This window comes from Chionomys nivalis, chromosome 21, assembly GCF_950005125.1.
Source record: "Chionomys nivalis chromosome 21, mChiNiv1.1, whole genome shotgun sequence".
NCBI classification, from domain to species: domain Eukaryota; kingdom Metazoa; phylum Chordata; class Mammalia; order Rodentia; family Cricetidae; genus Chionomys; species Chionomys nivalis.
The window spans coordinates 32,973,020-32,995,000 of record NC_080106.1 but is presented as its reverse complement, the minus strand read 5'-3'; the positions used below and the strand labels follow the sequence as shown (position 1 = coordinate 32,995,000).

Sequence of the window (21,981 nt, the reverse complement as noted above, 5' to 3'; positions counted from 1 at the left end):
CACTGACCATGAGAAGTTCCCACATCTGTCTGTCCTAAGAAGTGTGCAGGTTAGGGACCGAAGCAGGAGAATCTTGTCTCTCTCCCCTTCAACTTCTGGGACTCACCTCTGTGACCACGAGCCACAATCACTGATGGGATACAAAATGTCACATCTCCAACGTACTCCAAGATTCCGTCTCTAATTTTGTCTGGCTCATTGCTACCTCTTACATACTTCTCAAAGGCAACGGGAACTGCATCCTCATGTATTCCCTAAAAAGATGACAGAAGCGATCAGCAGCTTGTTCAACCAACTGAGGCTCCATTGAGTCTGACCTTCCTATGACCTGTGCAAATCCTTCCTGGGGTGATGCCATGCGAGACATTGAATTGATCCTTAATTTGAGCCAATTCCTCAAAACTTCTTAGCCAATGGGCCACAAATCTCTAGATGCTTACCAAATTGGGAGACAATTTCTGCAGGAATGTGATGGCCATCTTCCTGTCCCATTTTACATCAGTTTGTGGAAATCCCATCATCTGTTACAAAAAGAAGAAAATGTCAAGCCATCGTGAGTCCTGAACCAGGAAACCCATCCACTGCGAGTGGTTGTGGAGATCTAGAGCACCTAAGAGAAAAAGCGCAGGATGGAGGCATCTGTGCCACAGGCCGATTCTCCTGGACTCCCAATCCTCCCCCACTTTCCGCTGGACCTTGGTTAATCAGGTTATGCAATGGTTATGCCAGCACCCATTGTTATCCCACCCAGCCCAAGAATTTTAGAATACATTGAGAAAAGACAAGAAATAATTGGGGAAATAATTGGTACAGAGGTCTCAAGCCTGGGCATTTCAGTTGAGCCGTGCCAGAGACTGTTTCCTTGAATAAATATACTATAGCAATGGAAACAGCTGCTCAGATACAAGGCAAAGCTTAAATACAGAATTCATAGGAAGTACAGAGTGGAGGCATAATAGCGGGTGGGTGGAGGAGCATCTGTCGAAGGGGTCTGTTTATGCTCACTCACTGTTGGCAGAAGCCAGCCAAACTCTTGCTTGTTGATTCCCACAATGTAGGGCACAGTGTTGAAATTCTTCTTGGCCAGGATCTCTTCTGGTGTCTTTGGCAGCACCATTCCATCAAGCACAGTTGGTAAAAAAGGATTGCTCTGAGGAAGAGAGGAGCATAGTGTCAAAGATCACCTGCATCTCCTCCTGCTCTGCTGGTCTAAGGGGCAGCTGGAACATAGACCCCATGTCTGCGAGCAGTAGCCACAGAAATCAGTGTCCTTAAAAGGTCTGTGAGCCACAAAGACCAAGGTTTGGCATTTGTGAGTGACGAGGTTAATGGAAACAGGAAAGTGAAGGGGGAAAGCATTTTTTATTAAATATGCATTGTATATGAAATACTTCATACAGTCATAAGCATATATATATATTATACTTAAATCATGCATATTCTCTAGAATTTATTTTCACTATTTCTAGTACTTAGGTCTATAAGTTTCCCTGAATGGTGGTTTAGTGAATCCTGGGGCTTTGTTGCCGTGGAATTCTAGATTGGGAACCACTGATAACAATATGGTCATCATCCTTATATATGGGTTCCAGCTTAAAGACACATTATCTAACATTGCTTTCTCAAAAATAATTAGTATATCTAAGATTTATTTATAATATAATCAAATACCATCTGAGCAGACTTGCTACTTTCTCAACCCTTGGTAATGAGACACTAACTTTCTTCAGCTGCAGTTTCATAGTTCTGTTGTAGCTTATTATCGTCATGTGGATGCTAACTATGTGGGAGCCACAAGTTTAGATGCTTTACTCTCTTTTCCACAATTTGATCATGTACTTAGGTATCACATGACCATTTCCCAAGATGGTCGAACTAGAAAACAGGCAGATCTCTTCTCCATCATTTCGGTGTACTGTATTGTTGATCCAACACTGACTTCATGGGCAAGAACATCATATCCCAATGGAAAGTACCATGAGCCAAGAACAGAGATGTTGCATTTGGGGCTAAATTCGGGACTGTCCGATTTCTAGCTCGAAGGAATGAATGTCCTAAAGCAAGGTTAGAGAGAAGGGCAGTCACAGAGTGACATACCTACACATCCTATTTCCAGGTAATTTTTGAATGATAATTCAATGGAGGTGCTGTACTTTGGATCTTATGTGTCCCTAAAGACCAATGTGTTGTAGGCTTGGTCTCCAGCCTGTACTACCAGTGAGAGGTGGTGGATCCTTTAGGAAATGGAGTGAAGTAGGGGTTCAGATAAGGAGAGTGCCCTCTTAAAGTAGATTGCAATGTCCCTCTCAGTCTCTTTCCTGTGTTCCTCTTCCTTTCCTCTAACTCTGTCCCACTTTCTCTTTACGTTAACTCTGATTGCAACTAGACATAACATAGTTTGCTTATTTATTTTGTCACGCCTTGCCCCAAGAAGATGGAATTCTTTGAGTAGGACAGACATTTTTCTGCTTCACTGCTGTGTCTATCTCCCAAACTGCTGTCACATGGGTCATGATGCACATACGGCTTAAAGAAACTAATAATTCAAATGACAACCCTCTAGATGAAGCATTCTCTGAAGAAGGAGAATCCCGTTCAGGTAAGGCTAACAGGACCACTGACTCTGTAAGTTGTTGATCTTGTTTGCAATTTCACATAAGCAGAAATACCTGTGGTATCTCCCCAATACCGGCACTAATTTCATGTGACATGTATATGTAATCTCATGATTACATCTCAGTCTTATGGATTCATTTATTTATAGATGATCAGGAAGGTCACTTCTCATTAAGCTATATAATTTTGATATATATATATAATATATATATATATATATTATGATATGCTTTATAACTAGGTCTATTGCCCCACCAGGACTGTAAGACACTTAAAAGTTTGCTTTGTTCCTTGAGCTTAAACTAAAATAGAAAGCAACGATTTCTCCCTAGATTAAGGGGTCCCATAGGATCTGATGAAGGGACTGGAGAACTTGGCTGTAATTCAGCACAGCTAATGTCATTAGACCCTGGCTGCTGATGGGAACTGAGAAGATGGGGGAGAACAAGGACGTCACTACTACAGTTTTCTGGCTACAAGAAAGAGGGTGTGGCGTCTTGACCTGGCATAGCTTGTGATTCTTCTTGGATGCTGTGCTCTTCACCAGTGGCTTCCATGACCTTTAGTTAGGCAACTTAGCCATCTCGCTGTGCAGCCTCTTTTAATATGTCTTTTTAGAATGAAACCGTAATGGAGAAGATTCAAGATTTCTGATTGGGAGCATTGAACCAGCAGCCAGAGGAATAGTCTTTGGTCATCTTGGCTTTGTTAATTCACTTTTTGTTGCTCTAGGTCTCAAAAGTACATGCACCTAAGATAGCTGTGATTTCGCAAACAGAAACTCTTTCAATCACAGCCTAACACTGTTAGACTCCAAACCTTAAAAAATCCTTACCTCTTTGGTGTCTCCTTGTAAATTGAGTTTAAACAGACTCTGTGGGGACAGCGAAGAGTTTGTGGTTAGGAGTTTTCCTGGAGTAAAAGCTCAACTTCCACCCTGTGCTCCCAGTCTCTTCTCAAGCAGGCTAATGGGGACCTGTATGACATCCTCACAGTACAGGCATGTGATGGAGCAGGATGAGGGAGGGCAGCTGTAGGACCCCCCCCCCAAGTGCTAGTACCCAAAAGTCAGAGTCGCTGAAGCTCTGAGACAATGCCTGCATCTGTACTAGTACCCTCCTTCAGCCCTCCCCCAGCTCTTCCTCCGAATAATGACAATACAGATTTTCTGTTGAGAAAATGTGGGGACAAGGTGACTTCAGTGGCAGGGTGTTTTGACCTTGATGGGAACCTAAGCTGGATGGATGATGGATGGACAGGCTGAGTCCTCTACTCCTTTCCCTTTTGCTACTCTTACTTCACGAGTTCAGTAGGTGAGCTGGATCACCATTCCTAAGAACACAGGAGATAAGTCAAAGATAGATACCTGACACTGTTGGTCAAACCGACTTTAAATCTAAACCAGGGTTACCACGGAGGCGTTTCTATGCATATAGGGTGTAAGTGTCGATTTTTTTAATTGATTTTTACTGAGCTCTACTTTTTTCTGTGCTCCCTTCCATCCCTCCCCCTTCCCCTTCCACACTCCCCAAGATCCCCATGCTCCCAATTTACTCAGGAGATCTTGTCTTTTCTACTTCCCATGTATATTAGATCTATGTAAGTCTCTCTTAGAGTCCTCATTGTTGTCTAGGTTAGGCATTTTATGTTATTTTTGGCTATTGAGAAGGGTGATGTTTCTCTGATTTCTTTCTCATCTTCTCTATCATTTGTATATAGGAGTGTTACTGATTTTTGTGTTAATATTGTATCCTGCTAATTTACTGAAAATGTTTATGACTTGTAGAATTTCCTTGGAAGAGTTTTTTTTGGGTCACTCATGTAAACTATAATATCATCAGCAAATAGTGAGAGTTTGACTTCTTCTTTTCTGATTTGTATTCCCCTTGATCTCCTTTTGTTGTCTTATTGTTGTAGCTAGAGCCTTATTGAACAGTACTATATTGAACAGAGTACTATATTGAACAGATAAGGAGAGAGTGGACAACCTTGTCTTGTTCTTAATTTCAGTGGGATCGTTTTGAATTTCTAACTAAGTCCATTTAGTTTGATGCTGGCTGCTGGCTTGTTGTATATTGCCTTTATTATGTTTAGGCATGTTCCTTGTATCCCTTTTCTCTCTAAGACTTTTATCATGAAGGTATGTTGTATTTTGTTGAAAGTTTTTTCAGTGTTTAATGAGGAGATCATATGTTTTTTTTCAGTTTGTTTATATGGTAAATTACATTGACAGATTTTTATATGTTGAATTATCCATCCCTGCATCTTTGGAATGAAGCCTACTTGGCCATGGTATACAATTTTTTGATGTGTTCTTGGGGTGAGTTTGCCAATATTTTATTGAGTATTTTTGCATCAATGTTCATAAGGGAGATTGGTTTGTGATTATCTTTCTTAGTAATGTCTTTATGTGGTTTGGGTATCAGGGTAATTGTAGCCTTGTAAGAAGAGATTGGCAATGTTCTTTCTATTTTTATTGTGTAAAAAAAATTGAGGAGTATTGGTATTAGTTCTTCCTTGAAAATCTTGTAGAATTTTGTGCTGAAACCATCTGGTCTTGGGCTTTCTTTGGTTGGGAGACTTTTGGTCACTGTTTCTATTTCTTTATCAGATATAGGTCTACTTAATTTACTTATCTGGTCTTAATCTTCCAAGATAAACTGTGATATTTTCTGAAAACTTGCTTAATAACACCATTCTCAAAATTTGAGATAACTTTTGGAAATACGGAATGTTTAATTTATCAAAACACAACTGAAAACAATGGCAAAATATTAAATTTAGAAAGAACTGGGAGAACATTTTAAAAATTTTTGCCTGATTGTTACTGGACTTTTTTATCTAAAATATTCTGATAATAAAAAAGAGTACTTTGAATTGCTACTTGGGATCAGGTGGTTGATACCACTCTCAAGACATGAAAAGCTATGCCAAGTAGTTTGGGGATAAAGAACAGCTGAATAAATGAATCCTAGAACCAAGCACCTGGAATTCAGACCTTTGGGAAACACACCCACCATTTTCTGCATGACCTCCAAGAGCTCGTCCTCCGTCTTCTGGCGCAGGCAGTGAACAAGGACAGCAGATGTGGTGGTTTTGCACCCAGCCATGACAGCAACTTTCTGTAAGAGATATCAGACAACCACAGAGGTCAGGAGCAACATTAGTATCCAGCATTGGGGTAGATAGTGGATTCTATCCTAAGCCCCACTTCTAAAGGCAGACAAGTGATCAAGAAAAACTCTAGAGCAGCAGACCTGGGGTCTAAAGCCAAAAATTTGTTTCTTCTGTCATTATTTGTAACGGTTGGCATGAATGTATCTGAGTCTTGACTTTTAAAATAGTCACGGTGTTGGAGAAGTGTATCTATCTTAAGAGAAGCCAGGTACAGTGGACAGAGGGCAAGGAATCTATGATTCCACTGTCTATTTCTCATCCACTTCCTCCATTTACTGGTTATTTGGCCCCTGGTTTCCAGTGCCTGCTATATCAGGAGAGCTTGTGTATGTGGCATGCTGCAGAGGGCCACCCTGTCTTCCCAGACAACCCATGCAGAATTGCAGGGCATCTGAATAATACGACCCACAGGGAGAAACTGCAGAGTGTGGTTTAAACTGAGAACCTGCAGAGTGTGGTTTAGATGGAGCCCTAGAAGCGTTCTCTATCTAGCCATTCTCATTTCAGAAATTGCTTGAGCACATAGCTGAATCCTACAGCCGGAAAGACCCCTGAAGACTCCAGGAAAGAGTGTGGCAATTTTCTGGGACCTACCTCAGTGATTGTCCTGACATCTGTGGTAAACAAACCGGGAGTGATAATCACACCACTCTCAGAAATGGCCCTGTGGAAGAGGTTCTTAGCCAAGGGAGACAACACCTGCCATGGAGAGAAGAGGAGAGTTTACACTCAGAGGAGGGGTAGTCTGACTCATTTGCCCTCTGAATGCTCCCCTGCCCTGGTCACTCTTGAAGACTCTGGCACTCGGTAGACATGACAGCCACCAATATGTCTATTCTAGCTCTGAGACCGTTCTCAGGCCTGAGATTCCACAAAAGAAACTCAGTGGAGTATAGCTATGATGCGGAGTAAGAACCAGCAGAGGAAGTGTGTGGCAAGTGCCTACGGCAATACGAGAACTAGTGAAAGGCACTGTGGCAGTTCCTAGCGAAAGTTCTGTTTGAGAAGTTTTTTTCATTCTGAACTCATCCAGAAAAGTATCATGTAAGGAAAAAAAGAACTGAAGATGCAGGTCAGCAGGAGAATTACCTATGGGCTGAGCTAACGTGAACAATGGGAGGAAAAGAGGGAAGTACACAGACACATAGTTAATAGTCTCTTATTTATAAGGGAAATAAAAGTAAACACTTCAAGGCCCTAGCATTAGTCAATTCATGACTTAACATGGAACTTTGTGCAATTATGAATGATAATGCTATATGTGTGTTTAGTGTTTGGGTAGATATATTTATGACATATTGGACTTTAAGGGATAGTTTCATTGTAAAAACAGCATAAGACTGTAAGAGTCAAAAGATGCATGGAAACATGCTAAATAAATGATAGATAGATAGATAGATGATAGATAGATAGATAGATAGATAGATAGATAGATAGATAGATAGATAGATAGACAGAGAGAGAGAGAGAGAAAATAGACATGACATTGAGGAAACAACAAGAGATAGACATGAAAAGATACCTTCTGTGACCATATAAGGTTCACAGGGCTATGGATGACATTCTTCCCCCCCCCCCGCTTAATATTCATTTGCAAATTGTCTTTTGTTCAACTTGTGTGTGTGTGTGTGTAAAATGAAATGCAGTAACTATGTTGATGTTCTGTTCAACTCTGAGAGTTTCATATACTCCCAGATTTTTCTATACCTTCTCCTGATGGAGGTGGGTCTTCTATCTATCTGTTCCTTTCATTGGTTAATTAATAAAAAAAAAAAAACTGCTTGGCCTGATAGGGCAGAATTTAGATAGGCGGAGTAGACCAAACAGAATGCTGGGAAGAAGAGAAGTGAAGCAGACGATATAGCTCTCCTTTCCAAGATGGACGCAGGTTAAGATTCTTTCCGGTAAGCCACCACCTCGTGGTGCTGCACAGATTATTAGAAATGGGTTAATCAAGATGTGAGAATTAGCCAGTAAGAGGCAAGAGCTAATGGGCCAAGCAGTGTTTAAAAGAATATAGTTTCCGTGTAATTATTTCGGGTGTAAAGCTAGCCGGGTGGCAGGACACAGCCCGCCGTTATTTCTACATTCTCCTTAACTTCTATTTTCCATATAAGCAATTTTTTAAATTTTACAAATCATTTTGGCTGTTTCCCACACTCTTGCCTCTCTCCCTTCCACACATCCTTCCTCTCATTCACTGTCTACAACGGATCTCACCTCCTCTGCCCCAGATTCTCCTGCTGCCCTAGTAGTCATGGACAAACTGTGAGGCCATTTCAGAGAGGATCCTGCCTGTTGTGCACATTGAAGACCCCTGACATGCACATCTACCTCAGATCAAAACAACTGCTTCTTCTTATCTGCAGTTTATAATTAACCTGATTTCCCAGCAGAAGCAAGACAAGCCCCAGCCATGACTAAGGAGCCACTGGCTGTTGATAGCAGCTAAGAGAAGGGGAGTCAGTGTTCTGCAATAGTGTGGCTCTGGCGGGTAGACCACTCTCCAGTGAAAGTCACACACCCATGAGTATATGGACAACATAAACTATATTTAATGAATTTAAAACCAAAAAAAGGCACAAAGGTATATGGGGAGGGAGGGGCAGGTGTATATGGCAGAAATGGAAAAAGAATGAACGGCATCAAAATACGTTGCAAGAAATTCTCAAATAACTAATAACAGAAACATGACAAGGCCAAAGCCTTCTTGCAAAATGAGACTTAACTTGTTTCTCAAATAAACATGCTTTAAATACTTGAAAAAAAATGCTTGATAAAGGGGAAAAAACCTCAACTAAGTGAAAAGGCTGTGGTTGCCACTCATCCGAGTTAGAACTGGAGATACCTATGGCTCTGGGACACCAAGTTAAATTCTGAGCTTCCTGGGAACCAAATACAGTTAGTTTGGTTGTCAGTGACTGACCATCAATATTGTGTCATGAGTAAAATGGACAGTGAGGACAGGTTTTGGGTTTTGAAGGCAAACAGCTGATCTCTAAGAGGTTCCATTAGCAGCCTCATCAGCAAGCCTGCACACAAGGCCTGGTGCTAGGGACACTTACAAGAACGGAGACACTGAAACCTCCTGCTGACTCTCCAAAGATGGTCACAGAGTCTGGGTCCCCTCCAAAGTTGGCAATGTTGTCTTGAACCCAGCGCAGTGCAGCCACCTGGTCCAAATGACCCCAGTTTCCCCGGCTGTGTTCATCTCCTGTGCTGTAAGAGACAGAGAAAATACACATTGTGTGGCAGGGATCTTAGGACCACAGACGTATTGGGGGTCTTTTGCAGTTTTTCAGAATCCTGATGTACTTGTCATCCCTGACAGGAATCTTCCCCTGTGCAAGGCTCTCATTCATTATTCCAAAAACTATGTACTAAGGGTTCAATATGTATCTAAATTTGGTGTGAGTGCTACGGCACATCTCAAAACCAAACAAAATATATGGCAACACTCAGCTCACAGGACACAGCATAAATTAACAGATAAAATGACAATATAATGCCAGCAATGGGGAAACAAAAATCAGGTAAAGAAGGAAACAAAGGTAGGTCTGGGATATGCTTTAGACTCACAACCACAGACGCTCTCTTTGAGGTGGTGGCATTTGATAGAGACCTAAGTAAAATGAGCACCAGGGCTTTGTAAATACCCAAAGAAGAGTTTCAATTAAGATGAGCAGCAGGCGTGAAGGCCTTGGGGCTGCGGGAACAAAAATATGCATGCAGAGCCACTGTTGTGAGCCTTGGCAAGGCTTCTATGCCATTGAAATTCATTGGAGTATTACATAAAGGCATGGCATGGCCCAATCGCTCACCAAGTGTTCTGACCACAATATGCAGGAGCCTCCATGTAAAGTTGTAAGTTTGTTTAAAACATTGGTTCTAACATTAATCCATCCCTCAGAAACAGGGCTTTGAAAGGTGGTGGAAAACATGGATCCAGAGCCGCAGGATTCTGAGCGCATTTTAAAGATAGAGTCACGAGGATCTCTTGTCTGAATGGAAAAATGTTGTGAGCCAAAAGAGGAGAATCTGGGATGTATGCAAGGTCTGTGTTGTGAGCAAATGGGTGCTTGGAGCAGTCGGCAACTGTGCAGGGTCCTGCGGGAAATGGATGAGGACCTTTGTTGAAGGAATGATCGGTGGGTGCCAAGGGCCAAGTTTCTCCCTGTTAAGTGGGAGAATGCTATGCATGTCTACAGAAGACCAGGAGGCAGGTGAAAGGACTGTTTAGTATTTTTTTTTACTTGAATGAAAATGCCTTTATATAATTCAGCTGTATGTACACGGAATATAAATATACACTTTTACAAGTCAAAACATGTAAAAATTAAAATCCAAAGTAAACATAATCATTTTGAAATCCAGAGCTGCAAAAGTCCATCAATGCATAGTTAACTCATATCAGTAAATGTGAAGTTGTGTTACAATAGAGAGCCAACAGAGAGTGTTCACATGGAATGAGCCATTTCCTTGAGGAGGACTAAGATTCCTATCACAACAAATATAACTGATCAATATTTACTTTCTTAATGACTTCCAAGTGAATTGAGTGAAATATGTTTTCAAGGCAATTTTAATTTGCTTTTCTGTGATAGCTACGTTAGGTTTAATATCTTCTCATGTTTATTGGACATCTGTACATCTTTTGAAAACTGTATGTATGTGTGTATGTATGGGATTTAATGTTGTATGTATGTGATTTAATTTTGTAACTCTTTGTATAATATTCTTATTAATCCTCAGTCAGACATATAGATAGCAAATGTCTTTGATGCATTATGTGTGTGATTTCCTCATTCAATCAATTTGGAATGGAGAAGAATCATCATTTTATGAGATCTCCTTTGTCAACTGTTGCTATTCTTTTCTGGATGACTAGAGTCTAATGCTATCCAGAGTGAGGTGTCCCAGACCCAAAAAGATAAACATGGGATGTACTCACTCATAATTGGTTTCTAGCCATAAATAGACGACATTGAGTCTATAATTTGTGATCCTAAAGAAGCTAAATAAGAAGGTGAACCCAAAGAAAAACATATAGTTATCCTCCTGGATATGGGAAGTAGACAAGATTGCCGAGCAAAAAATTGGGATTTTGGGGGTGGGGTGGGATAGGGGTAAGGGGAGATGGGGAGAGAAAAGTGAGAAGGGGAGGATGGGGGAAACTTGGGGAATTGGGATGGTTGGGATAAAGGAAGGATGGATATGGGAGCAGGGAAGCATATATCTTAATTAAGGGAGCCATCTTAGGGTTGGCAAGAAACTTGAACCCAGAGGGGCTCCCAGGTGCCCAGGGGGATGTCCCCAGTTAGTTCCTTGGGCAGCTGAGGATAGGGAACCTGAAATGAACCTATCCTATAGCCATACTGATGAATATCTTGCATATCACCATAGAACCTTCATCTGGCGATGGATGGAGATAGAGACAGAGACCCACATTGGAGCACCAGAATGAGCTCCCAAGGTCCCAATGAGGAGAAGAAGGAGGGAGAACATGAGCAAGGAAGTCAGGACCGTGAGGGGTGCACCCACCCACTGAGGCAGAGGGACTGATCTATTGGGAGCTCACCAAGGCCAGGTGGACTGGAACTGAAAAAGCATGGGATAAAACCGGACTCTCTGAACACCGCGGACAGTGAGGGCTGATGAGAAGCCAAGGACAATGGCACTGGGTTTTGATCCTACTTCATGTTCTGGCTTTGTGGGAGCCTAGCCAGTTTGGATGCTCACCTTCCTAGACCTAGATGGAGGGGGGAGGACCTTGGACTTTCCACAGTGCAGGGAACCCTGACTGCTCTTTGGACTGGAGACAGAGGGGGAAAGGAGTGGGGGGAGATGGGAGGAGGGGAGGAGGGGGAGGGAAATGGGAGGCTGGGAGGAGGCGGAAATTTTTTTTCAATAAAAAAAAGCCCTAAATATCTACAAATAGAAAAAAATCAGATCTCAAGCAAAAATCCTGTGAAATATTCTACTCTGCACAGATTAAAGGCATTTCTGATACTCTGAAATTGGTGGGACGAAGCATAACATTTCAAGATATAGATAGAGACAAGAATGCCTTGATTAAGATTCTAGTCATCCAGAAAAGAATAGCAACAGTTGACTGTTTAGTATTTAAAGGTGGATTGGGGATTACAGATAGTGTAGAAGAGTTGTTGGAAGCACTCAGGGTGTTTATAGAGAGGGAGAAGGAAGCACACAGTGCCTGAGGACAGAGAAGAGGGGCAGAGAAGGAGTGGACTGGGCAGTGGGGAGGGGTGGGGCAAGGGAGCATCTCATTGTTGCTATTATAGTCTTAAGAGCTATATAAGGTTGGAATGAGCACTGGTAAGGTTGCAGTTAGCTTCTAGACTAACTGAGAACCCTTCATGAACCCACCCCTTTCCTACTTCTCTGTGCAGAAATGTCTAACTTTCAAGTGCTGTACTGTGGTGCTGATTGCTATCACAGAGGAATGCTGAGTGCTGATGAAATACAGGTGGCCATTTCAAAGGCAGCAACATGAAGACTGGGCTTTTCAGAATCAATAGGACTTGGTCTCATAGAGAAGGAATCTAGGAAGATCCCAGAAGCAAGAGGCGTGTGCCTGAGGAACGTAAAGGTAGATAGGGCCCAGTAATGAAAGACTGGACCCCCAACACAGAAAATTTTATCAAACGTCCCTGTGAAGGATACCATTACTAAAACTGGGTCCTCGCTCCTTTAATTCTGCAGATTTGATGGTTTGGATATGGTCTTTTCCACAAGAGAAAGGGGGTTTCAGTACCTAACGTCCAGGTATATTCAGTGGGAGGATTTGTAGAGGGTAGGGTCTATCATTGGGCACTTTATTTCTCGGGGATGTGTGCTCAAGGGAATCACGCTATATCCTGAGAAAGCAAGTTGTTCCCAAAAGAGCAAGACTGCCTTTCCACTTTCTCTGACTGCTGTGTTGCTGTCTCTTTATCCCACAGACTCAATTTCTATTCTTCCACCATGATGCATTGTAGCCTAGGGCCCCTCGCCACACCAAAGTCTGATGATTCAGTCTTTGGTTTCTAGCCACTCAAACACTGAGTTAAACAAATCTGATGTCCTCGACATTGACAGATTTCAAATTTACTGCTGTAGAGCTGATCAATACAGAAGCCAATATGCAGAGAGGAGTGTCCACACATCCTACCTGAAGAATCCCCAGATGCTCAGGCGGTACTGAATGGTCACCACTACCACATTTTCATGTGCAGAGAGGGCCAGTCCATCATAGGTGGACGCCCCACCCAATGTCAGTCCACCTCCGTGGATCCACACCATCACCTAGGTAGCAAGGAAAGAACCATACTTGTCATAGGAAATAGAATTGGGAAGGAGCTCAGAAGATGTTTGGTTTGGTTTGCATGGCCTGGTCCTGATTCTGGGCATCACCACTCAAAATTCACCAGTGCCCAGCTGGGCTGCAGAAATACCATTATACATCTTCCTCAACTTACCTGGCTAGAAGCCAGGATGTCACCTCATTCAATGCTGTTATCTTTCTCTTTAGACCTCTGTTCCAAGTCTCCCCAGGGTTCCTCTAACTGAGAGCTTCATTATGGGAACAAGAGGGAACAATGATGTTATCTTTTCCCCAGCATGTTGACATCCTGATATATGGTCCATTCAGGCAGCTTAGTCTTTTAGCTTCATCTCTATTAACTGTAATGTGCCTGTATGTTCATCTCCAGGCCTCCGGTTGGTACTCTTTCCAGCACAATCCTCCCCATCTTGCTAACCCCATTTACATCCTCCCTCTCCATCTAGTCCTCAGCCATCTTATGATTAAGGGTACCTACTCTACACTAGGTTCTTTCATCTGGCTTGAGGCTGAGGAGGAATACAATAACTATTAATTTAAGGCTTCAGGATTTAAGGAGCTCACATTTCAAAGAACTGGGAGAAAATAAAGTTGAAATCTTATACAACACTGCTAATAAACAGGAAAGAGAAGGCAAGGATAATCTGAGCACAGTTCTAAAAATGAAGCTTATCCCATTTGATAGATAGAAAAACTGAGGCACCTCTGCCGGGATCCCACTGCTAATGAGAAGTGGAAGTAGGACTTGAGCAGCCATCTGGCCCAAGCTCACAGTTGAGCTCCTAACCAGTGCAGTCACGGGCGCAGTTTGGTGATCTGGGCCATGAGCCAGTCCTCCCATGGCTCCAACTCATGTCAGTGCTGCTGTGACCTCCACTAGGTCTCAGGCACAGCTCAGCAGCCACCATGGACCTGATTACAACATGTGAGGGGAGAAAAAGAGGCTAGGAAAGCAAGTGATTCCTGTTCTTCAGCGAGTGGAATCTATGTCTCCCTGGGGCCTTCAAGCATAGCTGGACAGTCCCTTGCTTTCCAAGCTCTATGAGCCTCTGTTTCTCCTCCCCTTGGGGTCTCTACCACCTACATGGAGGGTCAGAGTCAAGCTTATCTTGAAGACCGAGCCCACAGGGTGGTCAGTCATGTGTTGAAGCTGTTATCCAAGGTATCTGTGCAACCAGACGACAAGATCTTTGAAGGCAAGGCTATGCATAATGACTCCTGTCTTCGCTTCTCCAGACCCTAAGTCTGACTGTGTAGACACGGAGTCCAAAACAGAAGCTGAATAAATGGGTGGGGGTGAGATTTGTTCTTACCTCCTTGTGCAAACAGGTTTAGGCTCAAATACTATTCTGGCGTCTCCTGCTTCCTCCTTCCTTTCTGAGTTCCATCCCAGGTGCTCCCAGGAGACTGGGTGGGTGCTCATACCCTACCTTATTCGACTTCAAGGGTTCAAAGGTCATGCCTTTACAGAGCTTCTCTCCAAGACTGTGTGTGGTCTGTCACGGGCAGCCTGCCCCACCCCTGCTTCTTCATTCCAATGGGAAATGCTGACTCACTAGGCAGTCAGTATGTGCCAAGGGCAACCAGGGAGGGGAGGGAGCTACAGTAAAATCACAGGTAGTTGGCAAAGGGCATGAAAAGCACCTATGAGATTGCTCCAGAATTCTCCCTCCACACTGCCATCATGGGCCATGAGAGCTTTCACCTGGCAGTGAAAGTTGGCACAGGTAATGCGAGGAGAAAGGTAGCACACATCTCCCTTGTCAGCCCTTGCGTAGGGGCACAGGCTTGAAGATGGAAACCCAAGCTCTTGTCCTGCCATTCCTTCTGGGTGCCCTCTCTTCCATACCTGACCCTCAGTTTCTCTACCTGTATAGGAAGACTTGGGCTGTTCGTTTTCTCTAAGATTTCTTTCTGGTACTAACATTGTTGTAAATTGTGTCCTAACTGCTCTGGAGACCAGATTTTTAAGCTGGAGTAATCATTTTGAAAAACTTGTATTTGTGTAAGAGAATGTGAAAAGCTTCAGCTGTTCCTTCAAGATGTATAGCGATCCCACCAAAATCAGGGTCTTTGGAAGAAAAATTTACATTTTCTGTGGTGAAAGGAAGCTCCTGGTCCCTGACCAAGTCCTGGCTTGTCTACCTGTGCATCTAGTGGCCTTAATCCCTTTCCAGTCACACTGAAGACCTGGATGCTGCAGCACAAGGGACTAGTGTGGTTCCGGTGCTTACCGGCAGCCGGCTGCTCTTTGTCAAGTCGGCAGGAGTGTAAATATTCAGATAGAGACAGTCTTCGGAAAACTCGAGATGAATTTTCTCCTTTCTGTTGGTTAGGAGGTCATTGACCCTCTGCCCTTTCACTGCATCTTGGGAGCACCTGGAGGAGAGAATGGACACCTGAAATTCCAACATATAGAAGCTGGAAATGTCACCTGGGTCCCCACCTTGCACCAGAATGTTTGAGCTTGTGAATGGAGCTGTTTTCACAGGACTGGAATTTGGCATAATTAATAAGAGGGGTTTTATGGGAAAATGGTAGGAACCCACAGACCCCTAATCCAGTAAAGGAAGAAATACTTGGTATCTCTCCCCTTCCTGGAGCCTTTGGGGGCACTATGGGCAATGGAGAGTGTTGTTCATAGTCTGATCTACCTGGAACATGAACATCTAACCAGTATCTTCTCAATGCCTAGGTCTAGCGCAGTGAGCTGAGGGTGACCTTGATCTTTCATCAGGTAACCTTCTTCTAGTCCTATTGAGACTTCTGTGAATCTAGGAACTACCACTAATAACTGTTCAGCCTATTGTCTATTGCAAGTTACGGCTGATGTCTCTATGGGATGACCTCAATGACCTGCACTCTAATAGTTAGTCACCAATGCTGGACAATATTGACTGAGTACCTTTTCTGCTCTGAGCACACATCTTCCAAGTTCAAATAGAGTCAATTATCTCTAATGACCTCTGTCTGCCTTTTATGAAAGAATAACTGTTGATTTCTCTAATAAGAGATCACAAAGGAAAAATGTAGGATAGAAATAGAATGAATAGGAATTATTGAGTCTTCCTGGAGTCTCAGACACTGGTTTTGATTTTTCTCATAACCTAACTCATTTACACTTTAGATTAGTACCTCTTATGCCCACTTCTGTTTGTAGCATCGGTTTAGAGAGGGTGATGAGCTGAGGAGTCTAGAAAGCAGTGAAAGGTCTGTAGTGTTTCTAAAGTATTCTGGAGGACTCCAGGAGGCTATTGGACCAGTGAATGACCTCCTCCTGTATCTCTCTATGACACATGTCACTGTTGAACAAGGTCCAGGCCCTCCCCAGCAGCTTACATAGGAGGGTAGGAGGTGGCGTTCTTCACAAAGCTCCAAGGTTCTGCAGGCTGTGGTGGAGCAAACCTCAGGGATCCAAGAGGAGGCTTGGCAAAGGGGACTCCCAGGAAGACAGCCACAGGCTGTGTGAATCCTTCTAAGCTGGCATACTTCCCCAGGACTTTGCCATGAACAGTGTCCACCACAGGTGGTGAGGATGGGTGCCCTGCGGAACATGGAGGAGAGAAAGAATACATTAGAGTGAGCGACAAGATCAGACCTGGATTCCATGTGGGTTTTCCCATTTTCTAAGCACTTGACCTTGAATAAGTCACCTAATTACTTCTGGGCTCATTTGCTTCTGACCTGAAATTAAGACGAAGAACATTTATTTCAGAGAGTTGATTCAAAAATCAAACTGGAGTGTGAGGTGGAACAGAATCCAGGCAAAGTCACAGTGGAAAAAGAACTGTTAGGACAAACAAAATTTTGGTTCCCTGTGAGAAACCTGTATCCATCAGGACCCTGGTGCTGAGCTTCATGCTGGACCAGAGGAAGAACCAGTGGTTCCTTTCTCAGGAAGGTGGCCATAGTGGAAAACAGACGTGTTGCACCTGATGCTGAGATAAGAAATGTGTACCAAAAGAAGGGCTAGGCAGGTGCCAGAGAAGTTGGAGGAAATGAAATCTTCTGAATGATGGCATCATGAGGTTCTGAGACAGTGAGCAGGAGGAGGGATGAAGAGTGATTGAGAACCAGGTGGTGGTGGTGGCGCGTGCTTTTAATCCCAGCACTTGGGAGGCAGAGGTGGGCGGATCTCTGTGAGTTCAACCTGGTCTAAAAGAGTTAGTTCCAGCACAGGTTCCAAAGCTACAGAGAAACCCAGTCTCGAAAAATTAAAAAGAAAAAAAAAAGAAGGCTAGAAATATAGAGTGATAGAGTGATTCCACAGCAAGCAAACTAAAAGGTCCACAAAGGATAGCACGGACCCTGGCCGGTAAGGATGAAGGGCCTGTTGATGCCCAGGTGGAGCCCATGGGGAGAGGATCATCCCGAGAGTCCAGTGTTTGGGGAGTACACTGAATGCCTGACTGAATGACTAGATTTTACATGGTGGGCAAAGAAGTATCTGAAGTGTCTATGACACTGCGAACACAAAGATCTAAAGTCTGCTGGTCTGTCTGGGTAGGGTCCTCCAAGGTGAAGAGAAACTGGGTCAATATCCTGCCTGACCTTTCAGCTCCATTCTTGAGTAGAAGATGGTCTGTCCTCATCTCTGAGGGACCAGAGAGAACCACCCTGACCCTCCTTTAAGCATCAGGAGAACATCCATGCCCTTACAATTCCATCACCACCAAGTCTGGCTTCTCCTTGTTTGTGCAAATGCCTACCTGTCAGAGCATCACTCTTAACACCTAATTTCTACCTTTTGGTCCCAACTCTTCCCCTTTAGCTGCAGAGAGTTTGTTAATTCCTCCCTTCAACAGTTTTTGAGAGAGAGAAAGAAGATAAAGGTGGATGGGTAGGAAGGTGGGAAAGAATAGAGAGGAGCTTGGAAGGGTTAAAATATTATTAATACTGTGTAAATTTTAATATTATAATAATAAGGTGTGGTCAGTAAAAAACTTCCAGATTTTTTTTGAAATAACCTTGACATCAGTAAGTCTTGGCATCATGTCTCATACATAGATACTATTCCCATAAAAAAAATCAAGCTTACAAGGTAGCATCTATGAGATCTTAATAGATCTTAATAACCAGATCCATAATATGGGCATTTGGTTGTTTTTATTTCTGTGGCTAATTATTATAAATAAAAGCAAATGAAATTCTGGGGGACACACAACTTAGGATGTTTTTACATGATGTGATTTGATTAATGATGTGTGTTTTGCTTTAATATCCTTAAATTATCAGACTGCAAATTCATCCTAAGTCTAAGAAGAGCTTTCTAGAGAACAGCCATTAACACTAGACCCTTTTGGAAAAACCTGTTGCAAGTCTGGGGCCATGCCTGATACCCTGTGAAGTTAATCACATGCCTGTCTCTTTTTGTCATTGCTGTTAATAATTTCTATTTTGTTTAACTTTTTACTTTTAGTACACTGCTGAAACAGACTTTTTGGGAAACCTGGATATGAGGGGATTCATTGATGACAACACGCCATGTTGATTTTTCCTCTTCGTTTATGCGAAGAGTTGTTTACTGTGCTCAGGTCTCTTTTATACTCGGTAAGAAACTGCTATAGAGAGACATGGGGCTGAGCATGAGGACTTGCTTCCTGCCCTGATATGGGGCAAAGGGAAGAAAGAAGGCTAAAGGTGAGAAAGCAACACCAGCTCCCCATGGGGTGGGTTCAATGACAAGGCCCTGAGATATCCTGGTAAGTGACCCAGGGCTCCTGAGGTACACTGATGACCCCAAACCTTGGGAGTCTGGGCCAATGGAATCACCTTAAGTTCTAGACCAGCATGGGCTCCATAGCCAGTTAAGGTACAGCCTAAACTGCATAGTGAAGCAAAGACGAACAAGGAAGGATGGCAGTGAATGTGGTCATCTCAACATTGAGAGGTCAGAAAGGACGCACACTGTTCTGTCCAGACAGCGAGCCTGCAGCGTGTGGTGTATGTGATGCCACTGTAGGAGTGTGAAGCAAGAGAAAGAGCCAAGATTACAAACAGAGCTCTAGCTGAATAAGAACCCCCAACAGAGTGGTGGTAGGAGAAAGGCATGAACCATGGAAATCTGAGGAGAAGGAGGCGGAGGAGAGGAGTTGAAAAGAGGAATGAGTGCTTCAGTGGCAAGAGGGCAAAATCTGATCACAAATGCTCAAGTGTGGCTGAACTAGCTGTGAACTTTCACACAGAACACCCAGAGCAGCGTGTGCAGGCATGCAGGGGGGCAGGGAAAAGGAGACTATTACCAGCAGCAGTTACGACTTACATCATCTAACTTGCACACAAATGTGATAACTACTGTGTACCAGATGTGTATCCCTGTTTCTTTGAGGTATTCATACCAAGAGTCTTTCCAGGTTGACTATTGGTCTGCCCATTGAACTTGGAAATACCCTATGTGGAGTTCCTGAAGATGGAAAGAGTGGTGTTGCCAGGGTAACCAGCAGCAAAGGAATGCTCTGCTCTGATCTGGGTCCTTCATCATTACTATACACTCAGTTCCAGGCCTTTCTCACCGTCACAAGTCCAGACAGGGTGAGGCTTTTGGGGAACTGAGTGTTGAGTCCTGACTCTGGATTCAGGAGCTAGGGACAGCCCAGGGCATGATTTTCCAGGTGAACTTGGAAAACACACATCCCTATGTACCTCTTTTCTCAACCAATAAAATGCCACAGATATATGTTAAAATCGATGCTATAGCCATACATTAACCATGAATTTAATGTGTGTGTGTCTGATGTTTATGAGGCCATCATGACCCGGGCACTGTCACTCTTGGGGTCTGTCCCCTACAGAGTCACGACTCTATGCTTGCTTTACCCAGATTAGATAGCATGGGCCACTGTCTACCTGCTCTCATCACCCAGAACCTGGTACCAGACAACCAAGACAGTACTGCTCTCCAGCATTCCTTGAAACGCTAACAAAAGAGACATTTGCTGCAGATCTCCAGCCTTGAGCCTCCTCACTGATCTGACATTTCCTGAGCCCCTCACCCCCAGTTCTTCTATGCTGCTCCTCCTGGAAACAATGAATAACAAACTGTCTTTTCGATGGCTGTTGGGTCCTGGTGTGCTATTTTGACCATACCCATATTTTCTATGAATACATCCCATACTTATGTATTAATAGAAAATAAACATGGAGAGCCCACCACATATAGAGACCTGAAGGGGAGCCTCTCCTTTAAGAACTTAAGAAATGAAGCCACTTAATCCCCTCCGCGGTCCGGCGAAGTAAGGAAGCCTGTTCCACCTGATTGGAATTGTGCTGATTCCGCTGCTATTGGGATTGACTCCTTACACTTCTGTACCTGGAGTGAGCTGCTGGGTCTCAGGGATTTTATCCTCTCCTGATCTCAGCATGTCCTGTGCTGTGGTCTGGGCCACTTGAAGGCAAGCCCAAGTCAGGAGAGCGGATTCCCCCACAGAACCGAATCTGTCTGTCTTAGTTTTGCTCTATGCACGCATGACTCTGCAAGGATTTTCAAATGTGTCCCCACAAATTTGTATTTCAAAAGTACTCACCCCAAACCACGCAGGTTGCTAGGGACACCCAGCACAGAGCACGGAGACACATCGTGCAGGGACAGGCTTCTGCCAGGTCAATGGAGTTTCTGAATTTGACCTGCAAGGAAGAGGAGAGAACGGTCCTGCCCACATGCTGGGAACCTGCCAGGGATTCCTGCCCACAAAGCTCAGTTATACAATGCAGAACAGAAATCCTCTCCCTCTTCCAAAGGGCTCTCAGGGCTTTCCATGGGATCCCTGCGCCACCACCTCTCTTCCAAAGTTTACCCTGCTTTATGTGAGCACTCACCCACCCAGTGATGGCCCCCTTTTATCTAAACAATCAATCTGAAATCTCAGATTACAGATGACCAAAAACCATAACCCACACATAACTTCTTACATAAACATCTCTCCCCAGAACACTTTCACTTCAGGGGTCCATGAGTTCTCAAACTCAAAGATGTCTAGGCGGCATAAAGCTTTAGTGGGCAGATAGGTGATGGGAGCATATAACAGGCTGAAAAATTTTGGAGGACCTTCAGAGGACCTTCAGAACCCCACAGTTGCTTATGAGGGAGATCAGAGTAACTAGATGGGCTCTTGTGTTTGGTATCAAGGTCAAGTTTCCTTGAACCTCCTTAGAGAAGGCTAGATTAGTTGTGTCGTAGACTTACAAGAGTCCCTGTAGGCGGTCATATGCAATCAAGGTTGGGAACTCACTTGCTTCAGGGCTGAGATCTAGGGATAGAATGTTCTTACAGTACATGAACTCCATTTCATCAAATCCTTGGCTTGTAGCACCTACACACCCTTTGATTCATGCATATTTTCACCAAACCCTATGAGAGGACAGGGAGAGACTGGCATGGCTGTGAAAGCTCCACACATGGGAATGTTCTATGGGAGTGCACCTGGCAGAGGATCCTTTACCAAGTGCCGAGGAAGAGAGTTTCTGGGATCCCCTTCATAGGACCACCAGATGCCGTAGGGCACTGTTTAGTTGAATACAGCCTGGTATAGCTGGCCAAGCAATGGCCATAGCCTCATTGAAGGCAGCTGTGAGCATCACTGGGTAGTAAGATGAAAATATAGACAACATCAGTTCTGGAGAGGAAAACACAAGTTGAAGATTATCATGTCGTTTAAAGACTTATTTTCTCTAACTGTTGATAAGGGTGTGAAGACGAAATGGAGAATTGATGGTGGCAAGGAAGGCTGCATTTGGCTTTTCCTTTTGTTTGGGAAGTGCTGAAAATACTCTGGAGTAGGATGCAGAGATGCGGAGCACACTGCACATCTTCTCAAACATGCTAGAACCTTGTCCCTTGCCCCCTTTCT

General features: G+C 43.6%; 1 protein-coding gene across 2 annotated transcripts in view; it reads right to left on the bottom strand.

The window, feature by feature from the left end:
• The window catches only part of LOC130863313 (carboxylesterase 1F-like), a 26,422-nt gene extending 5,712 nt beyond the window's left edge, over positions 1–20,710 (bottom strand). The window contains exons 1-11 of one of the 2 annotated variants that reach the window (XM_057753229.1): positions 20,659–20,710; positions 16,475–16,679; positions 15,370–15,514; positions 12,965–13,098; positions 8,859–9,012; positions 6,388–6,492; positions 5,634–5,738; positions 3,452–3,490; positions 1,010–1,150; positions 441–521; positions 107–254 (exon numbers count right to left, since the gene is read on the bottom strand). In XM_057753229.1, the coding sequence (XP_057609212.1) occupies positions 107–254; positions 441–521; positions 1,010–1,150; positions 3,452–3,490; positions 5,634–5,738; positions 6,388–6,492; positions 8,859–9,012; positions 12,965–13,098; positions 15,370–15,514; positions 16,475–16,679; positions 20,659–20,710 (1,309 nt within the window). Of the gene's footprint in view, positions 1–106; positions 255–440; positions 522–1,009; positions 1,151–3,451; positions 3,491–5,633; positions 5,739–6,383; positions 6,493–8,858; positions 9,013–12,964; positions 13,099–15,369; positions 15,515–16,474; positions 16,680–20,658 lie in introns of both variants that reach the window. The other variant, XM_057753230.1, reaches the window with a different exon arrangement.
• Between the last annotated feature and the right edge of the window lie 1,271 nt (positions 20,711–21,981).